The sequence below is a fragment of the Trichechus manatus genome, unplaced genomic scaffold (genome assembly GCF_000243295.1).
Source record: "Trichechus manatus latirostris isolate Lorelei unplaced genomic scaffold, TriManLat1.0 scaffold00013, whole genome shotgun sequence".
NCBI lineage: Eukaryota > Metazoa > Chordata > Mammalia > Sirenia > Trichechidae > Trichechus > Trichechus manatus.
This window is the reverse complement of record NW_004443949.1, coordinates 21,073,694-21,097,024: the sequence shown is the minus strand read 5'-3', so window position 1 is coordinate 21,097,024 and position 23,331 is coordinate 21,073,694. Positions and strand designations below refer to the sequence as shown.

Genomic DNA, 23,331 nt, shown 5'->3' with positions numbered 1-23,331 from the left:
AACCTCATTACTACTCTTATTTTCCCTAAGAGTTACGAAAGTTATGATTGTGCTGTGTTACTAAATTTCTTTCCAAGGAATATTAGATAGATGTTTAGACCTTAAAGGTATTTAAATTTTGTTTCTCAAACAACACCTTACACAACTGTTAGACTTTATCACTGTATAAAAATGTACAGTGGTTTTATTGACATGTACATTCCAATATGTTTACAGTTGCAAGATAATGAGGCACACTCAGTATTGCACTTCATTAAAATTTCAGGCTCAAACTTAACCTAGAAGTTTAAATGAAATTGCATTTGTAATTTAGTAATTCTTATACAGGACAAACATTGATATCTTTATGTACAGTGTGATACTTATTACATTTATATGCCGCCTTACACAATTTTTTATTTTTTTTTAAATAACAGTCTAGGAAATAAACGAGAATATTCCTTTTTTTAATCCCCACTCTTGATGCAATTGTACAGGGTTACAAAAAGGCAGTATACAATAACAATGATTATTTTTCTTTTTTTGCTTTTAAGCATCATTCTTAGTCTGTGGGCATGGTGATTCTTTTGTATCAATTATCTATAAATGTCCAATGCTTCACAGCCAATGACGGTAATGGCCACATGCAAACACCTCACAAATTGGATGTCTTGGTTCAAAAAGAAGATGAAACAAAGTAATGGGGAAACTTTCCACAGCAAGAATTATGTACATGGTATTTGGCATCTTCTTGCATTGTAAATGGTTCATTTTCATGGATGTAAAAATGGTCCCGTCCTTATCCTGAGCAGAGTTTAAACTTCACCACATCCTCTTGGGGGATGAAGGCAACTTTTCTCTCTGTAGACAAAGGAATCTGAGTGTTCTAAAAAGTGTGAGCATTTCTGCACACTCCACAACCCAGAGCAAACTCTTCCCCAGTAGGTGGATGAACAACATGGAGTGGGCATTCAGTTCCTTCTAGCTGTTTGCCTTTGGGACCTATGTAAGTTTTGAAGGAAGCAAAAGAACACAATTAAAAACAAACAAAACCCCACACATACATACCCCATATATATCACTGACAAGTTAGTCAAAGAAACAATATGACTATGGTCATGCAAATATAATAAAAAACCAAAAAACCAAACCCATTGCTGTTGAGTCCATTTTGACTCATAGCAACCCTTTAGGACAGAGTAGAACTGCCCCACTGAGTTTCCAAGAGGCGCCTAGTGGATGTGAACTGCTGACCTTTTGGTCAGCAGACGTAGCTCTTAACTACTACGCCACCAGGGTTTCCGAAATACAGTACTAATTATAAATTTAAATACAACATAAAAAAATTATTTTAGCCACAAAAGTAAAGAAAGTTTATCATAAAACATTAACGTAACAGACACATATAATTGAGAAAGTCACACAGTCCTTTACCCACAACATCCTACCTAGAGATAATCACTATGATCTACAGATCTTTTTCTATTAATAAATGAATTAGACATTGTGTTTTAAAGCAAAGAGCAATGAACAAAATGGTCACAAAATTTCCTCAATTCTGTCTAGCAGAAAATTCTTCTGGATAAGAAACATGGAGATTTTTATAAAGAATGTTTTTAAAAGCTGAAAATAAATTTAAGTGTAAATAAGCCATGTTACCCTTCTACCTTATCTAAAGAAAAAAACACACATTGGTAAAATGGGAAGACTGATTATTAGTGTCATTTTAAAAAGTGAAGGGAGGTTAGTAGGAAAACAAAAATTAATCAGCTTAAAATATGAATAAGATAAAATATAATAATTTGGAAGAAATACTTTGGAGAAAATATAAATTTATAGGTAATTATCAAATACATTAGGTTTATAAAATGTACAAAAATTGAACTATCTCTTTTTTAAAAAAGAAACCTGTTATGCTAATATGCTTCATGCCATGTGTTTCACGATATTTAAAAAGGATTTTTAGCTCCTTTATAAATAATCTGCTTTAGTAAGTAGGGAATACAGGTTGAGCTTATACCTGAATGCAGAGTTCCTATTTAACAGCAGAGGGAGGAACAGGAACTATGCATTAGTTTCCTATGGCTAGTTTCCAAAATAATAAAGGTAAAATGTGATTTTGTTTGAGAGAGAAATTCCATGAGATTGGATAGAACAGGCTTATGCTGATCAATGGGGAATGAGATCTCATTTTATTTACCTCTTCTAGATTTGAAAACTTTTCTGACACAGAAGGAAAACATGAGGAATAAAAAAGCTAGGGTTTGCAAAACATTTAGCCTGGCACAGCATAAATACTCAGTAAATGTTAGTGATTATTACTATAACTGAACAACAACAACGAACTGAGGCCTGACACAGAGGAATAAAAAGTAAGTTCCATATTCCATATAACAGTAAAACCAAGTCATGGGGGTTAAGTATCAAATCGAAGACACTAACCTCAGAAAGAGAAGTCAACTGCTGGTTTAAGCTGACACAAGAGTGTCGGTGAGTGCTACCTCAAGCAAATGTAGGTACATGGCCCCAGGATGGGTCAAGATGGCCGTATACCAGAGGTTTGTTTGAAAGTTAATTATTACTGTTAAAAATTATAAAGCAGAGCAGTATCTCCCACCTGAAATCACACTGCATACTGATATTCTGTCTGCCTCATTACTGGGTCAGGGAGAGGGGCGGGAGGTAGGACACGCAATGGCAGATTTAATTCAATCACGTACACGACACCATTAGTGGTGGCTCATACCAACAGTAGGCATATGATCCTTGGGTGGTTTTTGCAGTATAAAATAAAGGGTCATTTATTCAACAAATATTTACTGAGTGCCTAATGGGTGAACGATATTATGTTAGGTGCTGGGAATGTAAAGATGAATAGTACATGGCCCCTATCTTCAAGAAGTTCAAAATCTAACATGATAGTAAAAAATAATAATAGCTAAAAAAAAAAAAAAAAAAAAAAACAAACAAACATTTGAGTGTTTATTATTTTTTTAAGATATTTGTTTTATTGTGGTAAAAATATATATAACAAAACCTTTTCCAATTCAACAATTTCTATGTGTACAATTCAGTGACAATGATTACATTGATTATGTTGTGTAACCATCACCACTATCCTTTTCCAAATTATTCTGCCACCATTAATCTAGTCTTTACTATTGAGACCTTGTCCCAGCATATTAGTTCAATCTTTTAATAGTCATAGGAGGAGGAAACTATTCTTATTTTGCAGATGAGGAAACTAAGGCAAAATTAACTTACTTTGACTGATTCCTAAATCTCTCATCTGTTAATTAGGCATAGCAATACTAACTCACAAAGTGCTGTGAAAATTAAGTATCCTGGCCCCAAGAAGGCAGTCAATAAATATTTTAGAAAGAAATGGACAGACCATGGAGGGATTATCTACTTCAACTCCTTAATCTGGACTCCTGTCCTCATCCATATATTAAAGGTTAGAGCTAATGGGGTTGACAATGGTTGCAGAATCAATCCTTCTGTCCTTCTGAGTAAACCACATGGCCATCTTCCCTACTCATATCATTGTGGGGTCTCCTTTAATCAGGCTCCAGTTCTCTAAATGAATGGATGAGTCAGAGAAATGTGTGAGGCTGGGAGACAGTACCTCAATCTAAATGTATGATCTTAGGCCAGTTATTTAACCTCTTGGGGCCTTGATTGTGCCTTTGTGAACATGGGGATAATGCCATCTACCTTGTAGGTTGTTGTAAAAATTAAGTGAGAAAATATATGTGAAAATGCCCAGGATCAATGTCAGTTCCTTCCTTCTGCCAACTTTCTAACTCTCTTCCTGCCCCATTTCTGTGATTCACAATTTTTTTTTTTAAATTGTACTTTAGGTAGAAGTTTACTGAACAAAGTAGCTTCTCATTAAACAGTTAGTACACATATTGTTTTATGACATTGGTTAACAACCCCACGACATGCCAACACTCTCTCTTCTTGACCCTGGGTTCCCTATTACCAACTTTCCTGTCCCCTCCAGCCTTCTAGTCCTTGCCCCTGGACTGTTGTACCCCTTTAGTCTCATTTTGTTTTATGGGCCTGTCTAATCTTTGGCTGAAGGGTGAACCTCAGGAGTGACCTCGTTACTGAGCTAAAAGGCTATCTGGGGGGCCACAGTCTTGGGGTTTTTCCAGTCTCAGTCAGGCCAGTAAGTTTGGTCTTTTTTGTAAGTTAGAATTTTGTTCTACATTTTTCTCCAGCTCTGTCTAGGACCCTCTATTGTGATCACTGTCTTGTCCCTTGTGTCTTTAGTTTTCTTCATTCTCCCTTGCTGAAGGGGTGAGATCAGTGCAGTATCTTAGATGGGCTGCTTACAGGCTTTTAAGACCCCAGATGCTACTCACCAAAGTAGAATGTATAACATTTTCTTTAAAAGCTATGTTATGCCAGTTGAGCTAGATGTTCCCTGAGACCATCATCCCCACAGCCCTCAGCCCAGTTAATTCAGTCCCTCTGGGAGTCTGGATGTCTATGGAGCTTCCATGACCTTGCCTTGTACAAGTTGTGCTGGTTTCCCCAGTATTCATGACTGTCTTTTTGAAGTACAAACTCTTTCTGTTGGCTGACAGGGATGATCATGTGAATGTGAGAGGGAGAAGCCTTGCCTTTGCCTCTCTTTCCCAGCCCCACCCTTACCACTGTGTTCTCTGAAACATTTGATTGATTGCTAACTTCTCTATTTTTTTTTTAATAAAATATAGAAGAAATTTTTTTCACTGAGTAAAATTTGGATTTTCCCTAGTGACACTGCATCTAAACTTGCTCAGCTAGTGGTTGGGCACTTCTTAATCTCCTCTATGTCTTTGGGCCAGGAAGCACGATTAACTGTCTCCTGCTCATTTATTTCCAGACCACTCAGCCACAACTTTCATTCAATAATCCCTCTTCCTTCAAGGCTCCAATCACCTAGTGCACTGTCCGCTTCTCGCCGCCTCCATTTACTGACCTCCAGGTCACAGCCCCTCCACCCAAGCACTACTCACATCTCTCTTCTGGCCGTTACCCTAAACAGTCTAGCCTCACATCACTCTCACCTTGAATGCAGAGTTCCTATTTAACAGTAGAGGGAGGAATAGGAACTATGCATTAATTGAAAGCCTGTGATTTCTACTTTAAAAAAAAAAGTTTTTGTTTTTTTTTTTTTGGATAGGAGCATGTAACAATTTTTATTTAGCATGAGCAAATGGCAAAAAGTACCATACTTAAAACACAAAACAAAAACAAAACCCTATGTATCTTATCTTTATTTTTGAAAAGATAATATATTCCACATGATTAAAAAAATCAAAATGATAAAAAATGACATCTAGTAAGAAGTCACCCTCTCCCCATCTCTATGCCCATTCTCTTCCTGTCTTCCCCAATAGTCAATTTTATTCGTTTCTTATCTATCTTTCCAGTTCCTTCATGCAAATATACGAGTATATGTTCTAATTTTTTTCCCTTTTTTACAAAAGGTAGCATGCTATATACACTGTCCTGTAATTTGCCATTTTCATTTAGCACTATCTCCTGGAGATCTTTCCCTATCAGTACATAGAAACTCCATCCTCATTCTTCTTTTAATGGTGAATAGTATTTAGCCATTTCCCTATTGCATACTTGTATTGTTTACAGTCTTTTATTATTATAAGCAGTGCTGCAATGAATAACTTTGTATATTTGTTCTCTGTTAAAATTCTCCTCACATGTCTACCTGTATCCCCAGAAGTGAGACTGCTAAAGGGTAAATGTATTTGTAATTTTGACTGGCACTGTCAAACTGCTTTCCATAAGGTTATATACCATTTACACTCACAAGCAGTGGATAAGGGCATCTGTTTCACAGCTTTAGTAACACTGTATATGGGGTTGTATGTACTCTTGCGTGTATTTTCACTAACTGTAGATACATCTCATGTATATCTCAGATACATTCTCCTCTATGGTCATGTTTACTTCTCCTTCCACTTGCCCTGCTCCTGTTAAGCCTCGTTCCCACCTCATCATGATCATCAGTTTCTGACTGCTTCTAATTTTTTTAGTCTCTAGTTTTTATTCCTTTCTCCTCAGTCTGACCTCCACAGAGAGTCACTCCCCCATGCTCTCAGGGCATCTTTAGTTCACTTGGCTGTCTGATGCTCACTACGCTGCCAACTGCTCATCATTCTAGAGCAAATTACTTGTCCACTTTACGGCACAGTTCTAGGCTTCTTTAAGAGGAAAAAAAAAAAAAATCAAAAACTCCTCCTAAATTGTTCTACTATTAATTTATGATTTCAAATTTCACATGGCCATTTAGTGCTGAACAGTGATCCTGTTACTAATCTTTAGTTGACTTTGTTCTCATTCCCCAAAAGATCTGCTCCAGTATAGCTCCTAACCCTTCGCTCACGATGATCTAACTTTTCTACTTAGAAAAGTCATAAGCGTACAAGGGTCAACGAATTCCCTTTGATTCTTTAGGCTAGTTTGAGTCAGCTTTCTGTCATTTGAAACAAAGAAATCTAATATAATCTTCAATAAAACTAGATACCTTATACATCATAATAGTAATTAAATCATACAGAAGCATACCTGCAGGACAGTGTGGTAGTTCTTCCTTAGGAATGCTAGTCATTCTTTGAAAATCATCATGACAAGCATTACAAAAATGTGTGGTTCCAAAACAGAAAAAGACAGCCACTGAGCAGCAGTAGCGACATTTATATTCCAAAAAGTCTGTGCCATGTTTGGGACACATCTATAGCAAAAGGAAATACATAGACAGAGGATTACATTGAGACTATTTCAGTTATACTTAAGATAGTCATATACACAGCTTAGCAATTCATATTTTGAGAGCATATGTAGCTTCCAAAACTGATTGAAAATTGATGATATATACATTGAAAAATTAATAAATGTGTAGTTTTGCCCAAAAGGTGTGGACAAAGCCCCAAGTTCTAATCCCAGCTCTATCATAATCTACTGGATTTAAGTATGCCACTTAATTTCTCTGTGAATTTTTCATGACCTATCAATTTGAAATAATAATATCTCACCTATCTCCCAATCTCATGGATGTATTGTGAATATTTCACTGGATAAAACATTAAAGTTTGACTGCAGGTTTAAGAAAATGAAAGAAATAAATTTATTACTCGTTGAAATGTGGTGATACAGCTTATGGAAGAAACAATTATAAAATGGGGAAATGTGGAAATACTATCTAGAAGAAATAATACACAGAAAACAATTTGAAAAACTATACAATGCTGTATAAATATAAGAAAACATGGGAAAAGACTTGGCTTACTATTCCTACCATACTGCTTATATAATTATTTAAAAAAAAAAAAAATGAAGTTAAACGTTTCCAAACTGTCCTTTGTAATAAAATGTTCTGCTCACCTGAGCCCTGGATACATCAGAACAGGCACCACAAATGAGCTCTCTGGGATCATAATCGTCCCCTTGTCCAGCCTCAGCATCACAGCGAGCTTCGCCACCAAAATATGCCTACGGAGAAAATGCATTCAGATTACAGTAGAAACAAATAAAACTCTGCCATCGGAGAGACAGTATGGTTTTAGTGAAAGGAAGATCAAGGGATCATAGCAAATACTATTGTCCATTAGACAGTTGCATGATGAAGTCCATGTCCACAGTGCTGCCTGTAAGGGAGACCAGGGTAGAAGTAAAGCTATTTCAGTTCTGGGATGGATTCATGCCTACAGCAGGAAGTTAAAACACTGTACTGTCAAAGCAAAATAACAAAAGAATGTAATAGGATATTAAGTAGTAGAGAGAAACTATACTTTTCAAGGACAAAGTCTGACTAATTTTTCTCGTTTTGAAATATTAAATAGCATATTCCCTTCTACTGCTTTAAAAAAATAAGCTTAGAAATCCCAAAATTATAGTACTGTAGAACAAAAAACATGCCTAAAAATAAATTATTAGTACAGATTTATACTCCTGAGGCTAATGGTGAAGAAGAAAACATCAAAACAAGTTTTAAGCATCTACTAATCATGCAAACATTTTAAACAGAAAAGGCAAATTTGGCAATCCTATTCAGAATACTGCTCAAACTTACAAAGCTACACTGTGTGCAGAAACTCAACAGTATTCATTACAGATACTCAAATAAATGAAATTATCCTGATAGATACTTTTCTCTGGGCACAAAATAAATGAGGCCAATATAACTGGAGCAATTTGCACGTACATCATGTCCCATATCCCAAAAGCTATATCCATACTTGGTGGCCAGCCATCTTAAAATGAAAGATAGTCATAACAGGGAATAAGCAAGATGAGTCAATATAAATCTATTAATACTGTTCTAGAAAAACAGGTCAGAAGATAGGCTCTGTTGATACAGGAGTTACAAATGGTTATCCACCAGGTAAATCTGGCCCCACAAGTACTTCATTTGTCCTGGGGTCTATTACTCATTCCAGCTGTTTCACTTTTCTATATTCCCTCCTTGGCTTCTTAGATATTTGACTGTCACTCCTGTGGTAGCACACTATTCATTTATGATATTTAGTGCATGAACACATAGAAATAATTTTATTATTTGTAACAATACATGTTTAACAAATGCACACTACTGGTCTTTCCTTGGGTGTATATATGTTCGTCTGCATTCCTGGTTATCATCTATCTATTTAGCCTTTTTCATTCACCATCTGTATTTTCTTTTTGTTACAAGGAGGGACTATGCACCTTTCATTTATTCAATTCTTTCACTCATTTATTCATTGTCTAATTCAATAAAAATTAACTTAGTGCTCACTAAATGCCAAGTACTGGAGACGGAGAAATAAAAAAATATAGTCCTTGCCCTCATGGAACTTTTCAAGTGGGTCAGAGAGACAAGTGAACCAGTAATCATAATGTGGAATACTGCGTGTTATGATGGATGTAGGCAAGATATCAAAATCATCTGGTGCGTTTGTGTGTGTGCAGGGGGTGGGCACATTACAGAGGTGAAACCTGAAGCATGATTAGACAGATTTGGCTATGCAGGTTAGTGTGGGTGTATGGGTGGGGGGCGGTCGAGAGTAAAATGCACAGTAGGAAGTTGAGTAGAGCATCCTATGCAGAGAAACAGTACATGCAATGGCATAGAGGTGCCAGTGAGTGAGCAAACGTGGCTAAATCTGGGGAATTGCAAGTAGTTCAACATTTTGTAGCATGAGTGCAAATGGTAGCATATTGGGAGATGGTAACATAATGACAGCATATAGGAGAGGTAGGCAGGGCTATAGGATTATAAGCAGAAGAATGACACAATTAGATTGAGGTCTAGGAACATTAGTCTATTGGTGACAGTGTTAAGTGTAAGAGATGGAATGGAGGGAGTATATTAGAAGGCTACTATAATTACCAAAGTGAAAAATACTTAGGGTTGCTGGAGAAAAAGGACTCGAGAGATCTGGAGACAGAGTTGATAGGACTTTGTTAATGAAGACGACAGACTGGGAGAGTCAAGGCTGATGAGTGTAATAGTGGACATGTGGACTTTGAAGTATCTGTGGGAAATCCAAATGTCTGGTAGGCAGTTGGATATATGTATTTCTAAAATCTTAAACAATTTTGGAAGGCCATGATGGTATAGATGGGAGGTGAAACCATGGATTTACTGGAGGTCACAGAAGGAAAGGAAGTATTGTTTGATAAGAATAAAATGCTGGGAAAAAAATATGTAAAGGGTAGTTGAACAAAAGGAACTTGATGAAGGAGTTAAAGATGGATGACCAGAGAGGAAGGAGGACATCAGAACAGAGTGTTGTCCTGGAAGCCAAGGAAGTAAGAACTGTGAAGAGGGAATTATCAATAGAGTCAAGTAAGAGAAGTTTATTCAAGAACCAATGGGATTTGGCAACCAGGAGGTTATTACTGGTGGGAAATAGCTTGTGTAACATGGTACAAAAATATTACATGTTTTGGTAAAAGTTTATATAGATCAAAAAAAAAAAAAAAAAAAAAGTCAAATACAAATTAAGTAATAATAAGTTCAACCTGATACACTGAAGCTGTCTCATTTGTAACATCAGGCTTAAGACAAAAAGAATAATTAGATAGCAGATATCAACATGCAATTTAACTCCTTGATCACACAGGTAATCTCTAGTTCTTAATAATTCTTAGTGTAATTTATGGCATACCTTTCTGCATTTGTAGCAGACATAATATGCATATCTATTCATGGCGTAGCCAGCTGGGTCATTATAAAACCTCACACCAGGAGTTGTGATCGCTTCACTCTTATGCAGACCTTCATATTCCAGTCTCATCAAGGCCTTTCTTCTGACATCCTCATAGAGTTCTTTGATTGGATCAAGCAGGTCTTTTAATACTATGTGATTTATTTTATTCTGAAATAAAAAAATGAACATTTTTTAAAAGAATCATTTATTTATTAACTCAAAAAAACACTTGATGTGTAGCACTGTGCTAGGAGATTACCAGACAGTAACCAATTTCTAAATCAAATGCCATTTAAAAATAATCCTGTGAAGTCCTCACAAGCCCTTATTTTCCCAAGAGCAGGGAAAATGGGGCCAATGGTGCAGAGAACATGAAAATTCCATTTTTATTAGTTTCGTATTTCCTGTGTCCGAAAAATACATCCTGCTGCCTTAGATGTTCTGGGGATCAAAGGTTACCTTGCTGCCACAAATAAGACATGTGTATTTTGGTTCTTGAGGTGTAGGGTAGAATGTCAGCTGATTGAAATAAGCAGGTAGTATTTTCTATACCACCTTCAATTTCCAGATTCCTAAATGTGACCTTTCTTTGTGGCACTATATGAGAAGGAAGAGCAAAATATGACAATCTGTTTGATTATTCCTAAGTCTAACTAAGTAATGATTGTGCTAAGCATTTCCAGGTTATACTCTTTATTTATACCAGTCTGCAAATCTAAAGGTAAGAAAATAGGAAGAACTTAATAGAGCAATAAGGAATGAAGAATTAATAGGGAAGGCATTGTCAGTCACATTCTTAAACAAAGGTCAGTAGGTAACCTTTATTAGCTTGCCAAAAGAACTTGCTACTTTGCTTAACACCTTTATAGAGATGTGTTAAGTATCAATAATTTTCTCCTTATTTTAACTGAATCTATTCTAATGGCACTGAAAGTTCAGACTGTACACCTTAAATGCAAGTATGAGTACTCCTAAGTACCACGGGATCATTCTTTTTGGTAGTTAACCATTGTTTTCTCATGTAATCTGCACTCTCAGGGCATCTGAAAGTAGTGATGCACGCCCTGTAATGCATGGTGATGTCTACACACATTGTCTGATGCAGTATGCTTAATTCAATTTAATCAGTTTTCACTGGAAATGGAGTCCCGGTAGTGCAACAGTTAAGTGCTTGGCCGCTAACTAAAAGGTCGGTGGTTCAAAGCCAGCAGCGGCTCCACAGGAGAAAAGATCTGGTGATCTGCTCCTGTAAAGATTACAGACTAGGAAACCCTGCGAGGCAGTTCTACTCTGTCATAAAGGGTCGCTATGAGGAGGAATCGACTTGATGGCACACAACAACAGCTTTTAATTGACAATTATTATTTTGAAATGCATTATAACAGACCTCATAATATACTCAGGAACCACCTACATGGGAGTCCCTGGGTGGCACAAATGGTTAAGCACCTTTACGAGCCGAAATGTTGGCAGTTAGAACCTACCCAGAGGTGCCCCAGGAAACGAGCCTGGCGATCTGCTTCCGTAATGTCACTGCCTTGAAAACCCCACAGAGCAGTTCTTCTCTGCATACATGGAGCCACCATGAGTCAGAAAAGACTCGACAGAACTAACAACCAGCACCACCACCACCACTAGGTAAGAAGGGCAGAAACTGATGGGGTCTGGTGGTAAAAGGTAAACTGAGAAGTATACCAAAAGGTGCTGACATGCATTTAATGTGAAAGATGATAATAAAGATGAAAATAAACAGAAAGTAGATAATTTCTGATTCTTTCCATACCTTGCAAATGGGACAAGATATAAATCCAAATGTTATCCTTGGACCAAGCCATCTGTTTTCCAAAACTCGTCGACAGCACTGTAAGTGGAATATGTGACTGCAGTCCAGCTTAAATAAAGAGAAGAGAAGGATGTAAGCATATGTAATGAAGAGAACACTTGAGTAAATGGGAGATTAGTCAAGGCAAGGTGCTACTTAAAGCAAGTAAGAGAAAAATCAAGAAATTTAGTACGATGAAATTTTAGTGCTTCTTTATTATTCATGGATCATTATCAACTAGTCCTTCAGCTTCTCCCAGTATTTACCATTAATATACTAATGCCACTTATGGAAAATAAGGCAGGTTATGGAAAAATGTAAAAGAAGATAAAACTACTGATTTAAATAAGATTTTTTTTGAGAATGTATGTTATCTTGGAATCACAGGAACTGAAAATATATATCAAACACTGGTAAAAGAAAAAAAGAGACTTATTTAGCAACTAGTAACTTCTATAATATCACTAATATAAAAATGTATGTATATACAGTATGGATAGAAGTATCTATACCTAATAAGGTACAGATCATTTACATATGATATAAAAAATACCATCCTGGATTCCAGAAATTAAGAGAGTACCTACTGGATAATCTAATAGTTTTTCTTTCACTTATGAACATTTTATACATTCTATTTTATATGGAGCCCTGGTGGCACAGTGGTTAAGAGCTCGGCTGCTAACCTAAAGATCTGCAGTTCGAATTCACCAGCAGCTCCTTGGAAACCCTATGGGGCAGTTCTACTCTGTCCTACAGGGTCGCTATGAGTTGGAATCCACTCGATGGTAAACGACTTTGGTTTTTTTTTTTATTGATTATATAGGCTCACAGAAATCACAAAGCTGAACACACAAAGTAGTAAATAGAACATAAAGAGACTTGAATTTGCTCTTCAATGAACTGGTAGATGTATACATTAATGGGACATTTTATCCCATGACATAAAACGATTTCAATCATTTGTTTACTTGACAAATAGATTAGTATCTCCCCAGTTTTAAATCTAGACGCATTTAATATGTTAGCTAAAACGGAGACAACCTGAATGGCGGGTGCTGCTGAGAGTGCTTCAGTGAAACAGATCATGCACATGTCATCAGCATCTTGCTTCAGTGTTGTGGCATGTTTATCGCAGCCGTGTAGACATGGCAAACAATGCTCTTCGTTCTTAACCCCTCCACATGGATGCCCACAAGGATGCGTCTTACTACAGGCTATCTTAGCATACTCCTATTAAAGAGGAATTACAATAGTACAGACATCATCAAAAAAGGCACACATCCTGGTAATTATATATCTATTATATTAATTTTCCAAGACACTGTTCCTACAAGAAATACATATTAAGGCTAAGTAACAACAAAGTAGTAGTGTTATTTTTATTCTTTGCTTTAATATAAATTAGGATTATCAACAAGGTCTCTTTTTCTTTTAATGTGATTTTTAAAAATTTTACTTTACATAAAGGAAATGCTTACAAAAAATAAATTATAATTTTAATCTATTTGTTATCATGCATAACCATGAATAAAAAAATTTCTGATGTACAATCTCCCAATCACTCTCTTCTCAAATAGGAATTAAAAAATACAAGTATCTTTCATTATATGAGCTCACTACCCAAATTCTTGTTAATTGAATTGAGGAACCAAAAATATTTATATAGCATGGAATACATGTATATATGTTTAAGATAAAGAACTCTTAGGTATTGGAAACTTATTTAAAATATTTAAGTGGTAAGAAAATGCAAAGATTCTTAACTGTTTCTAGCACAAAGTACAAATTAATACATATGACTGTGGTGGTTGAGAAACAAAAAAAGAGTCTGGTTTGGGCTTGAGAGCCTTATTTGATCCATTCTCCAGCTTTGATAAGGCATTTAACTCTTAACATAGGTAATATATTAATTTAGAAAACAGGAGTGATGTTGAGCTATAACTCTTATTTATATGGACTTAAGGTCTCATGATAGAGTACATGTTGTTCCCTACTGGGATGGCCTGACTGTTTAACTGTATACTCACCTGGCAATCTGCATCAGAACAAACACTGCCAACAGCAGATAACTCTGTTCCACTCCTGGAACCACAGAAACGGCATGCTTCTGAGCTACTTGTAGTTGGTTTGCCTAGTTTCCAAGAGAAAAAGAAAAATCCTCTTTATGGATATGTTTTCTATATATTTTATTATGTATTAAAAAACAAAACAAAACAAAACAAAAAAAAACAAGCAAATTAGGTTTGTATCAGTTCCCATCACTGATAAATTAGCCTGACAGTTTTAAAGCTGAAGGGTGTAAGATACAGTAATTACAAAGTAAATAATCATAAAAAAGACATATAAGAAATGAAAGACCTATCTCAAGCCCAATAAATTCTTGACTGATTTATTTGTAATTTTCCAGTAAAAAGAAACAGACTACATTTCTAGTCAAGATGGCTGACTCAGCCAATGTGGCAAGTCCCCAACTCCAAAAGCACAATGCCAGATAAAATATAACAACAAAAAATTAAACAAAAATAAAAAAGGAAATCTTTAAAAAACTAGAAGGCACAGGAGAAAATCTACAACCAGAGTATGAAACTTAAAAAAACAGAAGAATTTCCACCCAAGGACTAGAGATAATAATTTGAAAAGGAATTTAAATATGAAGTATTTAAAGAACAGATTCCATAAAACAAGGACAGAACAATAAGAAAAAGGATAGAAAGATTTAAAAATCACACACCAAGCTCATTTTTAAACACAGATGGAAAATATCTAAATATAATATTAATACATTGAATTTAGCAGTATTTACAGAAAATATTTTTTGAAAAAGGATAGTTTATATCAAGAATACAAAGATGGTCGAATATTAGAACCTTTAAATGTAATATACTACACAGACAGATTACAGGAGGAAAAAAAATCAGCTATGAGGAAAAAATACATTCAGGTTGATACCGAACTCCGAAATCAGAAGTTTGTGTCAGTCACACCAACGGCAGACTGCAGATGTGATGAAAATGAAGAATTTATAGATTCAACGTAACTTTCAGCTGGCAATACACCAGACTTGATTTGGAAAAAAAAAAACAACAACTGAAAAAACCATGTTTTTGAGGTAAAAGTACATTAAATGTACCCAAGTTACTTTTTGTTTAAACTAATATCTATTCATCTTTGTTGATTATTTTATTTATTACTATCAATGGGAATAGTACCATTTAGAAAACCTTGGGAAGCACTAGCTCTAGAAAAACTTCTTAAGACTATCATAAAATCATATAGCCTTACAGCTAGAATAGATTTCAATGATCATCAATTCTCATTGAGGGGCTACAGCTAACAGAACTAAAAGGAAATATCAACGTAAGTGTACCTTATCTACGGAGCACCTTCTAGTGAGCCACGTTACTTATGGGAATCTATCTAGTACTTGTGACGGTTATCAGTCATGTGTGTCTCTGGACAACCATCTCACTTTACAAATGAGAACACCGAGTTATAGAGAGGTTAAACAGAGTTGCCCAAGTTCACACAGCTAGTGAGTGGAAAGCCAGGTTTCCTGACTTTTAGTCTAATGTTCTTTCTACCACAGACACTAGTCTGTGTCTAGTAAATATAGACAGTGATCAACAGTGTCATAATTAGACATTAGAATATCTCTCAAAATTATATTAAATGAACTAACATCTAGTTTAATCATAATCAGTAGGCATGGCTCAATCCTGAATCCTCTCTTACCTGTGTGTTCTCGGAATTCCACCATTGCCTTCATTGTTTTAGAATCTGCTAGTGCCATCAACCAGAACAATTTGGTTCTACCACAACCTTCATGAAGGTCAACCTTTATAGCTTCTTCTTCTTCTTTGAAGACCTATTATTTCATTAAAGAAAAGGGAAAATATATTTACCACTCTGAAAGAGGAAATTAATTATTTAATAATAAAAATGGATTTCATTTATTAAGCACCCTGAGAAGTTCCACATACTTCACAATCTTCTCCTCTTTAATCTTCACAAGAGACTTATTTTTATAAAAGACGTCTCTGAGAGGTTAAACAACTTGTTCGATTTATATAGTTGATAAGTGAGACGCCTGGGAATTGAATCTAGGTCTTTTGATTCCAAAGTCCATTTTTTTCCCCACTCCACTAAGCTTCCTTCCCACATTGACTCCAGAATTTATTGAGTATATTTTCTGCTTCAGGTACTGTTCTGGGTATCAAGCCACAAATCTTCACCTGTCTGTGATGAGTTTTGGTCCGACGGTGAAGGTGAAGGAACCTGTCACAGTCAGTACATAAATTTCCACAAATGTTGCACAAAATGATTGCTGCAGTTTCACCATCATCATGGTTGTCACACATGGGCTGAAATAAGACATGTACAAATGTGCCATTAGGTTCAAAAAGTCTCCGGTACCCATAAAAAATGAATGTAATCTAGGCAAGTCTGTTATTCTGAGGTCTATTAAGAATTTAGAATCTGAATGTTAACCGGAATTAATTATGGCAATTACACTTAACTATAAAATTCCTCAAATTTCCAAATTCATTAATTAATGTGCTAGGCAGGTTCAATGATTAATATAATAAACATGTATACTTTTCTTAGTAACTTAACAACTTTTCTCCCCATTATATTCAAACATTCAAAGTTAATGCACTCTGTATGCTAAATGAATGAACGATTCATTTTGACACTTGAACACTAATAAGAGAATGCTAAAGGGGCCTATACAAGGTCTTCCCTTCCACTGAACCTAAGGCTGCACAGCAAAGCTACTTTAAGTACATATATGAATAAATGATGTGTTACATTACCTCTGCTAATATTTATTCCCTTCCTACCATAAAATCAATTTTTAATATAAAAATCTAGTTAGATATAGAATCAGAGTCTTGCTAAAATCAAATTTTGATATGATACAAACATGACTAAGAGAAGAAGGGAAAAGCTCTTTTAAAAAATTAAATAAAAGGCCCTAAAGTTCCCAATGTACTATGAAGAGGGGACCCTAAGTGAAAGAGACTTATGAGATGAACACAGTTTTTCAAGAGTTCTACCAACTGTGTATTCTGAATTCTCCTTTTTTTTTTATAACGTTAATCTAAATTAAAGTACCCCTATTATAAAGCAAAACAAGATAAATTCTTATAAAAAAAATTCTGATCTTACCATTTGTTTTTGTTGTCCATCCTTTCCCATCCATCTCCCTGAGGAGAGACGATCTACATGATCCTGATCAAGAACACACAGTGATGCCAGAGCGAGCCAGAGCTGTGGAAAGGAAAGGCTGTTACACTAGTGAATTTTTAGGAAAGGCTTACAAAACACTCACTGCCTGACAAGGATAATGGCTCGATAAATGCTGGCTGAATTTGAAAATATTTCGACACCCAGTAGCACCCAGTCAGTTTTTCCTGATGTGCTTCCAGGAAAACACGCTCACTACCATACATGCTGTGCACATCGCAGGCAATCAAATATTCACTGAACAAATGACTGTTTCTCTGATGAACTGTCCTGTTTTCTACCTGACATATGAAATTACCCTTTTTTGTCTACTATATAAATAAAATATGAATAAATGAACTTATATATTTATTTAATATTACTGTACAATGCCTTCTACATGTTTTTCCATACTAGTATTATCGGTCTGAGGTATTAAATTCCAAGGAATTTAATTTTGCAGTCTTATGAGTAGTTGGGTACATATAAAATTCTTTTAGATAATAACGTCTCATGAGGTGTCTCTGTACGACCCAAAGTGCCTAGCACTATGCGTGGTCCACTTTGTCAGAAATAAGTAAATGGCTAACAAAACTTAGAAAACTGCCCTAAAAATAGGTTAGAAAAATTTCTGAGGCTTTAAGGGTAAGCTGCAGTTTTACACAGAATGATACATTCCTTTATTACTGAAAAATTGAAAATTACTGAACTGGCTCAACTTTCAGAATTATATACGGGTGTCATGGATATGAAGACGAAGACAGGATAAAATAGGGACAGAAAAAAAAAGAAAACAATGAAAGTATGCAAGGAGGAAGCAGAGTGCAGAATGAGAGCAGAGTGCATGCATGGTGGGAAAGGGCTACTGTCAGAGGTAACTGCTTCAGACGCACACTCACTAGCAACATAGCATAAATTGCCTTTTTCTGCCCTTGGGAAATAAAGTTTATCTTCATTTTCAGATTTCTGAGGATTAACCTAGGCAGTTTCTGCCAGTGTTCACTTCTTTCTAATGCTGTCACACTGTCCTGCTTCAAGGAATCTCAAATCTCTTTTGGAATTATATGAACATGAAATTTTGTAGGCTAATAATTATTACTGAAGTCTCATCTGAAGAATGTAATCCTATTTCCTAAGAGATTCTGCCCCACTTCATGATCAGCATATACTTTTTGCTTTTTAGAAGCAAGGTCTGTAAATACCGTAAGTAGCCTATAGAGCTCCACATTAGGAACAACTGGGCCGTATAAAAAGGGGCAGGCAAGGGTCTTGTCTTTGAAGGGCCTCAAACCTATCACAGCATAATGCCAACACCAAACTGAATGTGCTAACTACAATAAACACATCATTAGAAAAACAATACACTGATACACAACACAATTTAGCTTTTTCTAGCCAGTATATCCTTAGCTTTCAAAATAATAACAAAATAACTGGCACAGAACACATAATAGTGAACAGTAACAACCACTATATTTAGTTCATAATTCAAGAAAGGCTTTCACACTTTTTCAATAAGTAGATTATTTAATAAAAAGAAAATGTGGACTAAGCTGACTAATTGATTAAAGTTTGTTCAAAACTATTACTGAAAAAGAACACTCAATGATACGGACCAAATAAAACAAAAACCTACCCTAGTTGTTGCAATACATCTCACTGGAGACCTGAACTCTTCCTCCATCTTGGTCAAGGCAATGATGGTTTCTGCAATGGCGTTTTTTGTTACTCGGGACCAAGCTTCTGACAGATGACCCTATCAAACAGGACAGAATATTTTAATAAGTAACCAGAAATATATTATCATATTAGTAAATTCTGTTCTTTTAAATAAACATATCTCAACCCAAAAAAAAAAAAAGTGGTTTGTAGCAAGACCATAGAATTTTAGATCAAGGGGCAGAGACTTTTGAAATAAAAATCTTTTCCAATCCTATGAACAATTTAACTTCCAATCACTATTTTGATGATTCAAAAGAAAATAAACACTTAAGTTCTCAATATTCCTTTTCCTATACTGTTCAAGGGTATGTCCTCTTACATTTAGACAAAAACAACAGAAATACTAAGGTGTCTGTGTTTGCCAAATTTTGGTTATGAAACCTTGTTATTTTTTTAGATGAGTATTACTGGAACTAAGTGCAGATGGGTTCAAACTACAACTACCTTTATTTGCTAATTTTCACTACTATAGAATGTAGGTGCTTCTAAACATTTTCATCCAGTCAACACCCTGAGAGAGTCCATTTGCCCCAAAGATTATGAAAATGTCCATTCTGTTGAAAAAAGTGATAGAAATTCATATTTTTCCCAGCATATTTTCCCACTTCTCATATCCACATCCTATCAATCTTTTAAGGGGCAGCTCAAACCCCCTCCTTCTCCATAATGCCTTCTGTTCACTCTAGAGCTCAGGAACTAAATTCCACAGTATCCTCCCCCACTCAGGCTAGATCCTGACATAAAATAGAAGGCAAGGAAACTAACACTTGGAGCAACTATTAAGAGCCATGGAGCCCTGATGGCACAGTGGTTAAGAGCTACGGCTGCTAACCAAAAGGTCGGCAGTTTGAATCCACCAGCCACTCCTTGGAAACTCTATACGGCAGTTCTACTCCGTTCTATAGGGCCACTGAGTTGGAATCGACTTGACAGCAATGGGTTTGGTTTTTGTTTCGCTATTAAAAGCCAAGCACTCTTAGAAGTACTTGTCTATCCTCCATACTCCCAGAAGTCCCCTCAAAACCAAACATCTTAAGGTAGCAGTATAGGACATTAATAATGACAATAAAGGCTTTAAAAGCCATGAGAACTGGAGAGAATGAGCAATTTTCCCTTTTAGGAGCCCTTTTTTTTCCTTTAGGCTTTTGGACCCAGGTTCTTTTTTATTTTTTAAGTTTTAAAGTCTAGGAAGACTTATGTAGCAATTCTCAAGGAAATTAACTGTAGTTTGAAATTAACTTTGTTTACATAAGCGATGAATTATCACTAACTGAAAACACAAACGGTGTCTAACAGTTAACATACCAACAATAAAAACCAGTTGCTATCGAATTGACTCTGACTCATGGTAACCCTACGTGTATCAGAGCAGAACTGTGCTCCATAGGGTTTGCAGTGGCTGATTTTTCTTAAGTAGATCACCAGGCCTTTCTTCAGAGGCACCTCTGGGTAGACTCGAACAGCCAACCTTTCGGTTAGCAGCCAAGTACTTAACCATTTGCACCACTCAGGGACTCCATACTAACAGAAGCCTTTAAGTAAAACCATATAACACCAGTGTAGGTCTCCTATCAATTCAGTAGAATAAGCTGATTGTTTGATCAGATTACTACTATACCTCATTGATAGGAAGAAGGATAGGAACTTACTGCTGCCATATCCTTTATAAGTTTAATAATAATCTCTGAGATCTGGGTAGGAGTTGAGCCCTTCAGCCACCAATGGCTTTCACCTCGTCGAATGTAACTACAAAACAAAATCAGCATTTATAAACCCATCAGTGATAGTTGTTACAAATAAGTAAGATGAAAACTGTTATTTCAGGGTATAGCATTTTAATTTTTTTCTCCATAAGACTATCTATGTGATGCTACCGGACACAGATCAATATAATTTTTTCAAAACCTAGTATTCTTTCTCTTGTAGCTGAAAGAACAGTTTATATCAAGTTTTCTTCTACAGCTTTTTAATTTTTTAAGTGATTGAATCAATTAAAGCATTTGAAAAAGAAATTAATCAAAATATTACAATCTAGCTCTTCAATCCCAAGAGAACGGTTATTTTGATTTGCGTTCCTTTTCAAATATTTTTGTTTACATATTATTTTCAGTGTTATCTTCTAGCACAGTGCTATTCAAAGGATAGTCTGTCAATCAGCTGCCTTTCCACAAACTATTTGTTACCAGTCCACATAGAGATAATAAGGAGCTTGGGCCAGAATGTAAATCGACTGAATCACCGAACACGCTGGTGTTTGGTTCAGCTGATACTGTTTTTCCCTAGCAGAGTATCCAGATGAACGGAGGCGATATACTGATTTATATTCTGGTGTTTTCTTATTTTTTCATGGATTGGCTCTTTGAGTAGCACTGTGCCAGACCTTTTCCTATTAATTTGTTTAGAAATATGCAGATGTTGGTTATTTTCTTTCTTCCTCTTATATATTAATGTTTGGCTACTTTTTTTTTTTTTAACTTAACAATATATACTACTGTTTCCTTTTTTAGGGAATGTAGAGATATTGTCATCTTTTTAAGTGCTGCATGATGACTGGAGAAAAATCAAAATAGGTTCTCATTAAGATCTGACGTGTATTTCACAGTGTGGCTGAGCACAGCTTGCTTAACCATTCCTCTTAGGATGGATGCCGGGGTGGCTCTACTATTCTGCTGTTACACAAAATTCTAGAACCAACATTCTTTCATATATACCTTTATTCACATGTGCCAATATTTTTAAGGGAAACAGTTTCAGAAGTAGAATTGGTGGGTCAAATGATATGTATATTCTAAATATTGTGGAATATTATCAAACTGACATCCACAAAAAGCAGTATCAATTTATCTTGGATGAGAATGAGAGTGCCTATTTCCTCAAAATGCCACCAAAGCATCGAAGATATTTTGCTATTGTTTTAGTCTACAATTCTCTGATTACTAGTGTGGTATCTTTTCACTTGTTTATTGGCATTTGCATTTTCTTCTGCGAACTGACAACTCTTGTCATTTTTTTTTAAATCAGTTGTGTGTCTTTTCCTCATTGATTTGTAGTCATTCTTCTATTATGGCTACTGTATCATGGTTATATAGGTCTTGAATATTTTTTCCAAGTTAATTGATTGTATTTCAAAATATTTTAAATCAATTAATTTTCATTTTTATATAGCCAAATATGTGAATCTTTTCCTCCACGACTTTCAGGTTCTGTGGTCTGTTTCAGGAGGTCTTCCGAAATTAAATATTACAAATGTATTCGTCTATAATTTGTCCTAGTAGAGTTTTAAAAACTATATAAAGCTTTCATTGATCTGAAGTTTATTTTTATATAAGGTGTGAGGCAGGGGTCAAAATTTTTCTAAGTGGATCTCCAATTATCCTGACATTATATATTTATCAGACTTTCCTTTTCACACTTACTGGAAATGATGTATTTATTATATATATTCCCTTTTATACATGGAGCAGTTGTTTTTAGATTCAATTAGGTGAGTAAGCAAACAGGTGGAATCTGAAATCATATCTTAATTCTTCAACACTAGCTGACTCTATTCTCTTTTAGCACTAAAACAGAGACAATGACCAACCTGGAATTAAAAATCATTGGAAGGGTAACTGTTGTAACTCCTTTGCCCGCGGTGGTACCAGCTGTTCCTGTGATGGTGGTTCCTTTGGCTTTTAGCTGTACGGTGAGTGCTTTGGCAATGCATCCTAGAAACATGTCTAAGATACCTAGCTTATTCCAATCTCCTTTCTCTGTTGAATGTATGATATCACTGATATCTGCTGGGGGAAGGGATTTCACTCCTATGATGCTAGCCAGCCGACTAGGGGTCACTTCAGGCAAAACTCGTCTTAGTAAGGAGGTCACCTGGTAAGGAAAATAAAAAGACTTCCCTTTAAAAATTGATGCTTTAAAATTTTCATTTTGTCAATGAGCCTCGCTGCCATTCTACCACTTCAAAAGCTTTGAGGAGGACAGAAATATGATTTAAACTTTTTAAAAAAATTCCTGGAATGGTAATTACCACTCCAGGGCAACAAGAGAGGAAAAAAAAGCCTTTTTATTTGGTTAGGACTAAAGGAAAATTACTATGTATTTCATGGTATCAAGACAATCAGTAGCCAGAATATTCTTTAACACAACAACACATTAGTGGCATGTAACATATTTTGCTCTTTCATACTCTCATTACAATGAGTCAAAAATAAAAACACATGGAGTTAAAATACAGGCTAAGAAGAAAACATGACAAAACAAAATAGAAATCTACATCCTAAGGTGATTCTGTTTGCTAGTGTGATTTTGAATGATGTTGAAAGTATGATTTCAAGTAACAAAAGAGGCCGAAAGGTAGTGGTGTGATCAGTC

General features: G+C 35.5%; 1 protein-coding gene across 10 annotated transcripts in view; it reads right to left on the bottom strand.

Moving 5' to 3' along the window:
- Window positions 1–553: 553 nt before the first annotated feature.
- Window positions 554–23,331, bottom strand: part of MYCBP2 (MYC binding protein 2) — a 308,219-nt gene continuing 285,441 nt past the window's right edge. For all 10 annotated transcript variants that reach the window (XM_023726707.1, XM_023726708.1, XM_023726712.1 and 7 more), the window contains 13 exons: window positions 22,547–22,830; window positions 20,613–20,709; window positions 18,878–18,997; window positions 17,185–17,286; window positions 16,248–16,376; window positions 15,748–15,880; window positions 14,043–14,146; window positions 13,057–13,245; window positions 11,974–12,081; window positions 10,149–10,358; window positions 7,381–7,488; window positions 6,565–6,730; window positions 554–981 (listed from right to left, as the gene is read on the bottom strand). In XM_023726707.1, coding sequence (XP_023582475.1) covers window positions 866–981; window positions 6,565–6,730; window positions 7,381–7,488; window positions 10,149–10,358; window positions 11,974–12,081; window positions 13,057–13,245; window positions 14,043–14,146; window positions 15,748–15,880; window positions 16,248–16,376; window positions 17,185–17,286; window positions 18,878–18,997; window positions 20,613–20,709; window positions 22,547–22,830 — 1,866 coding nt within the window. In that variant the 3' untranslated portion in view covers window positions 554–865. The remainder of the gene's footprint in view (window positions 982–6,564; window positions 6,731–7,380; window positions 7,489–10,148; window positions 10,359–11,973; window positions 12,082–13,056; window positions 13,246–14,042; window positions 14,147–15,747; window positions 15,881–16,247; window positions 16,377–17,184; window positions 17,287–18,877; window positions 18,998–20,612; window positions 20,710–22,546; window positions 22,831–23,331) is intronic.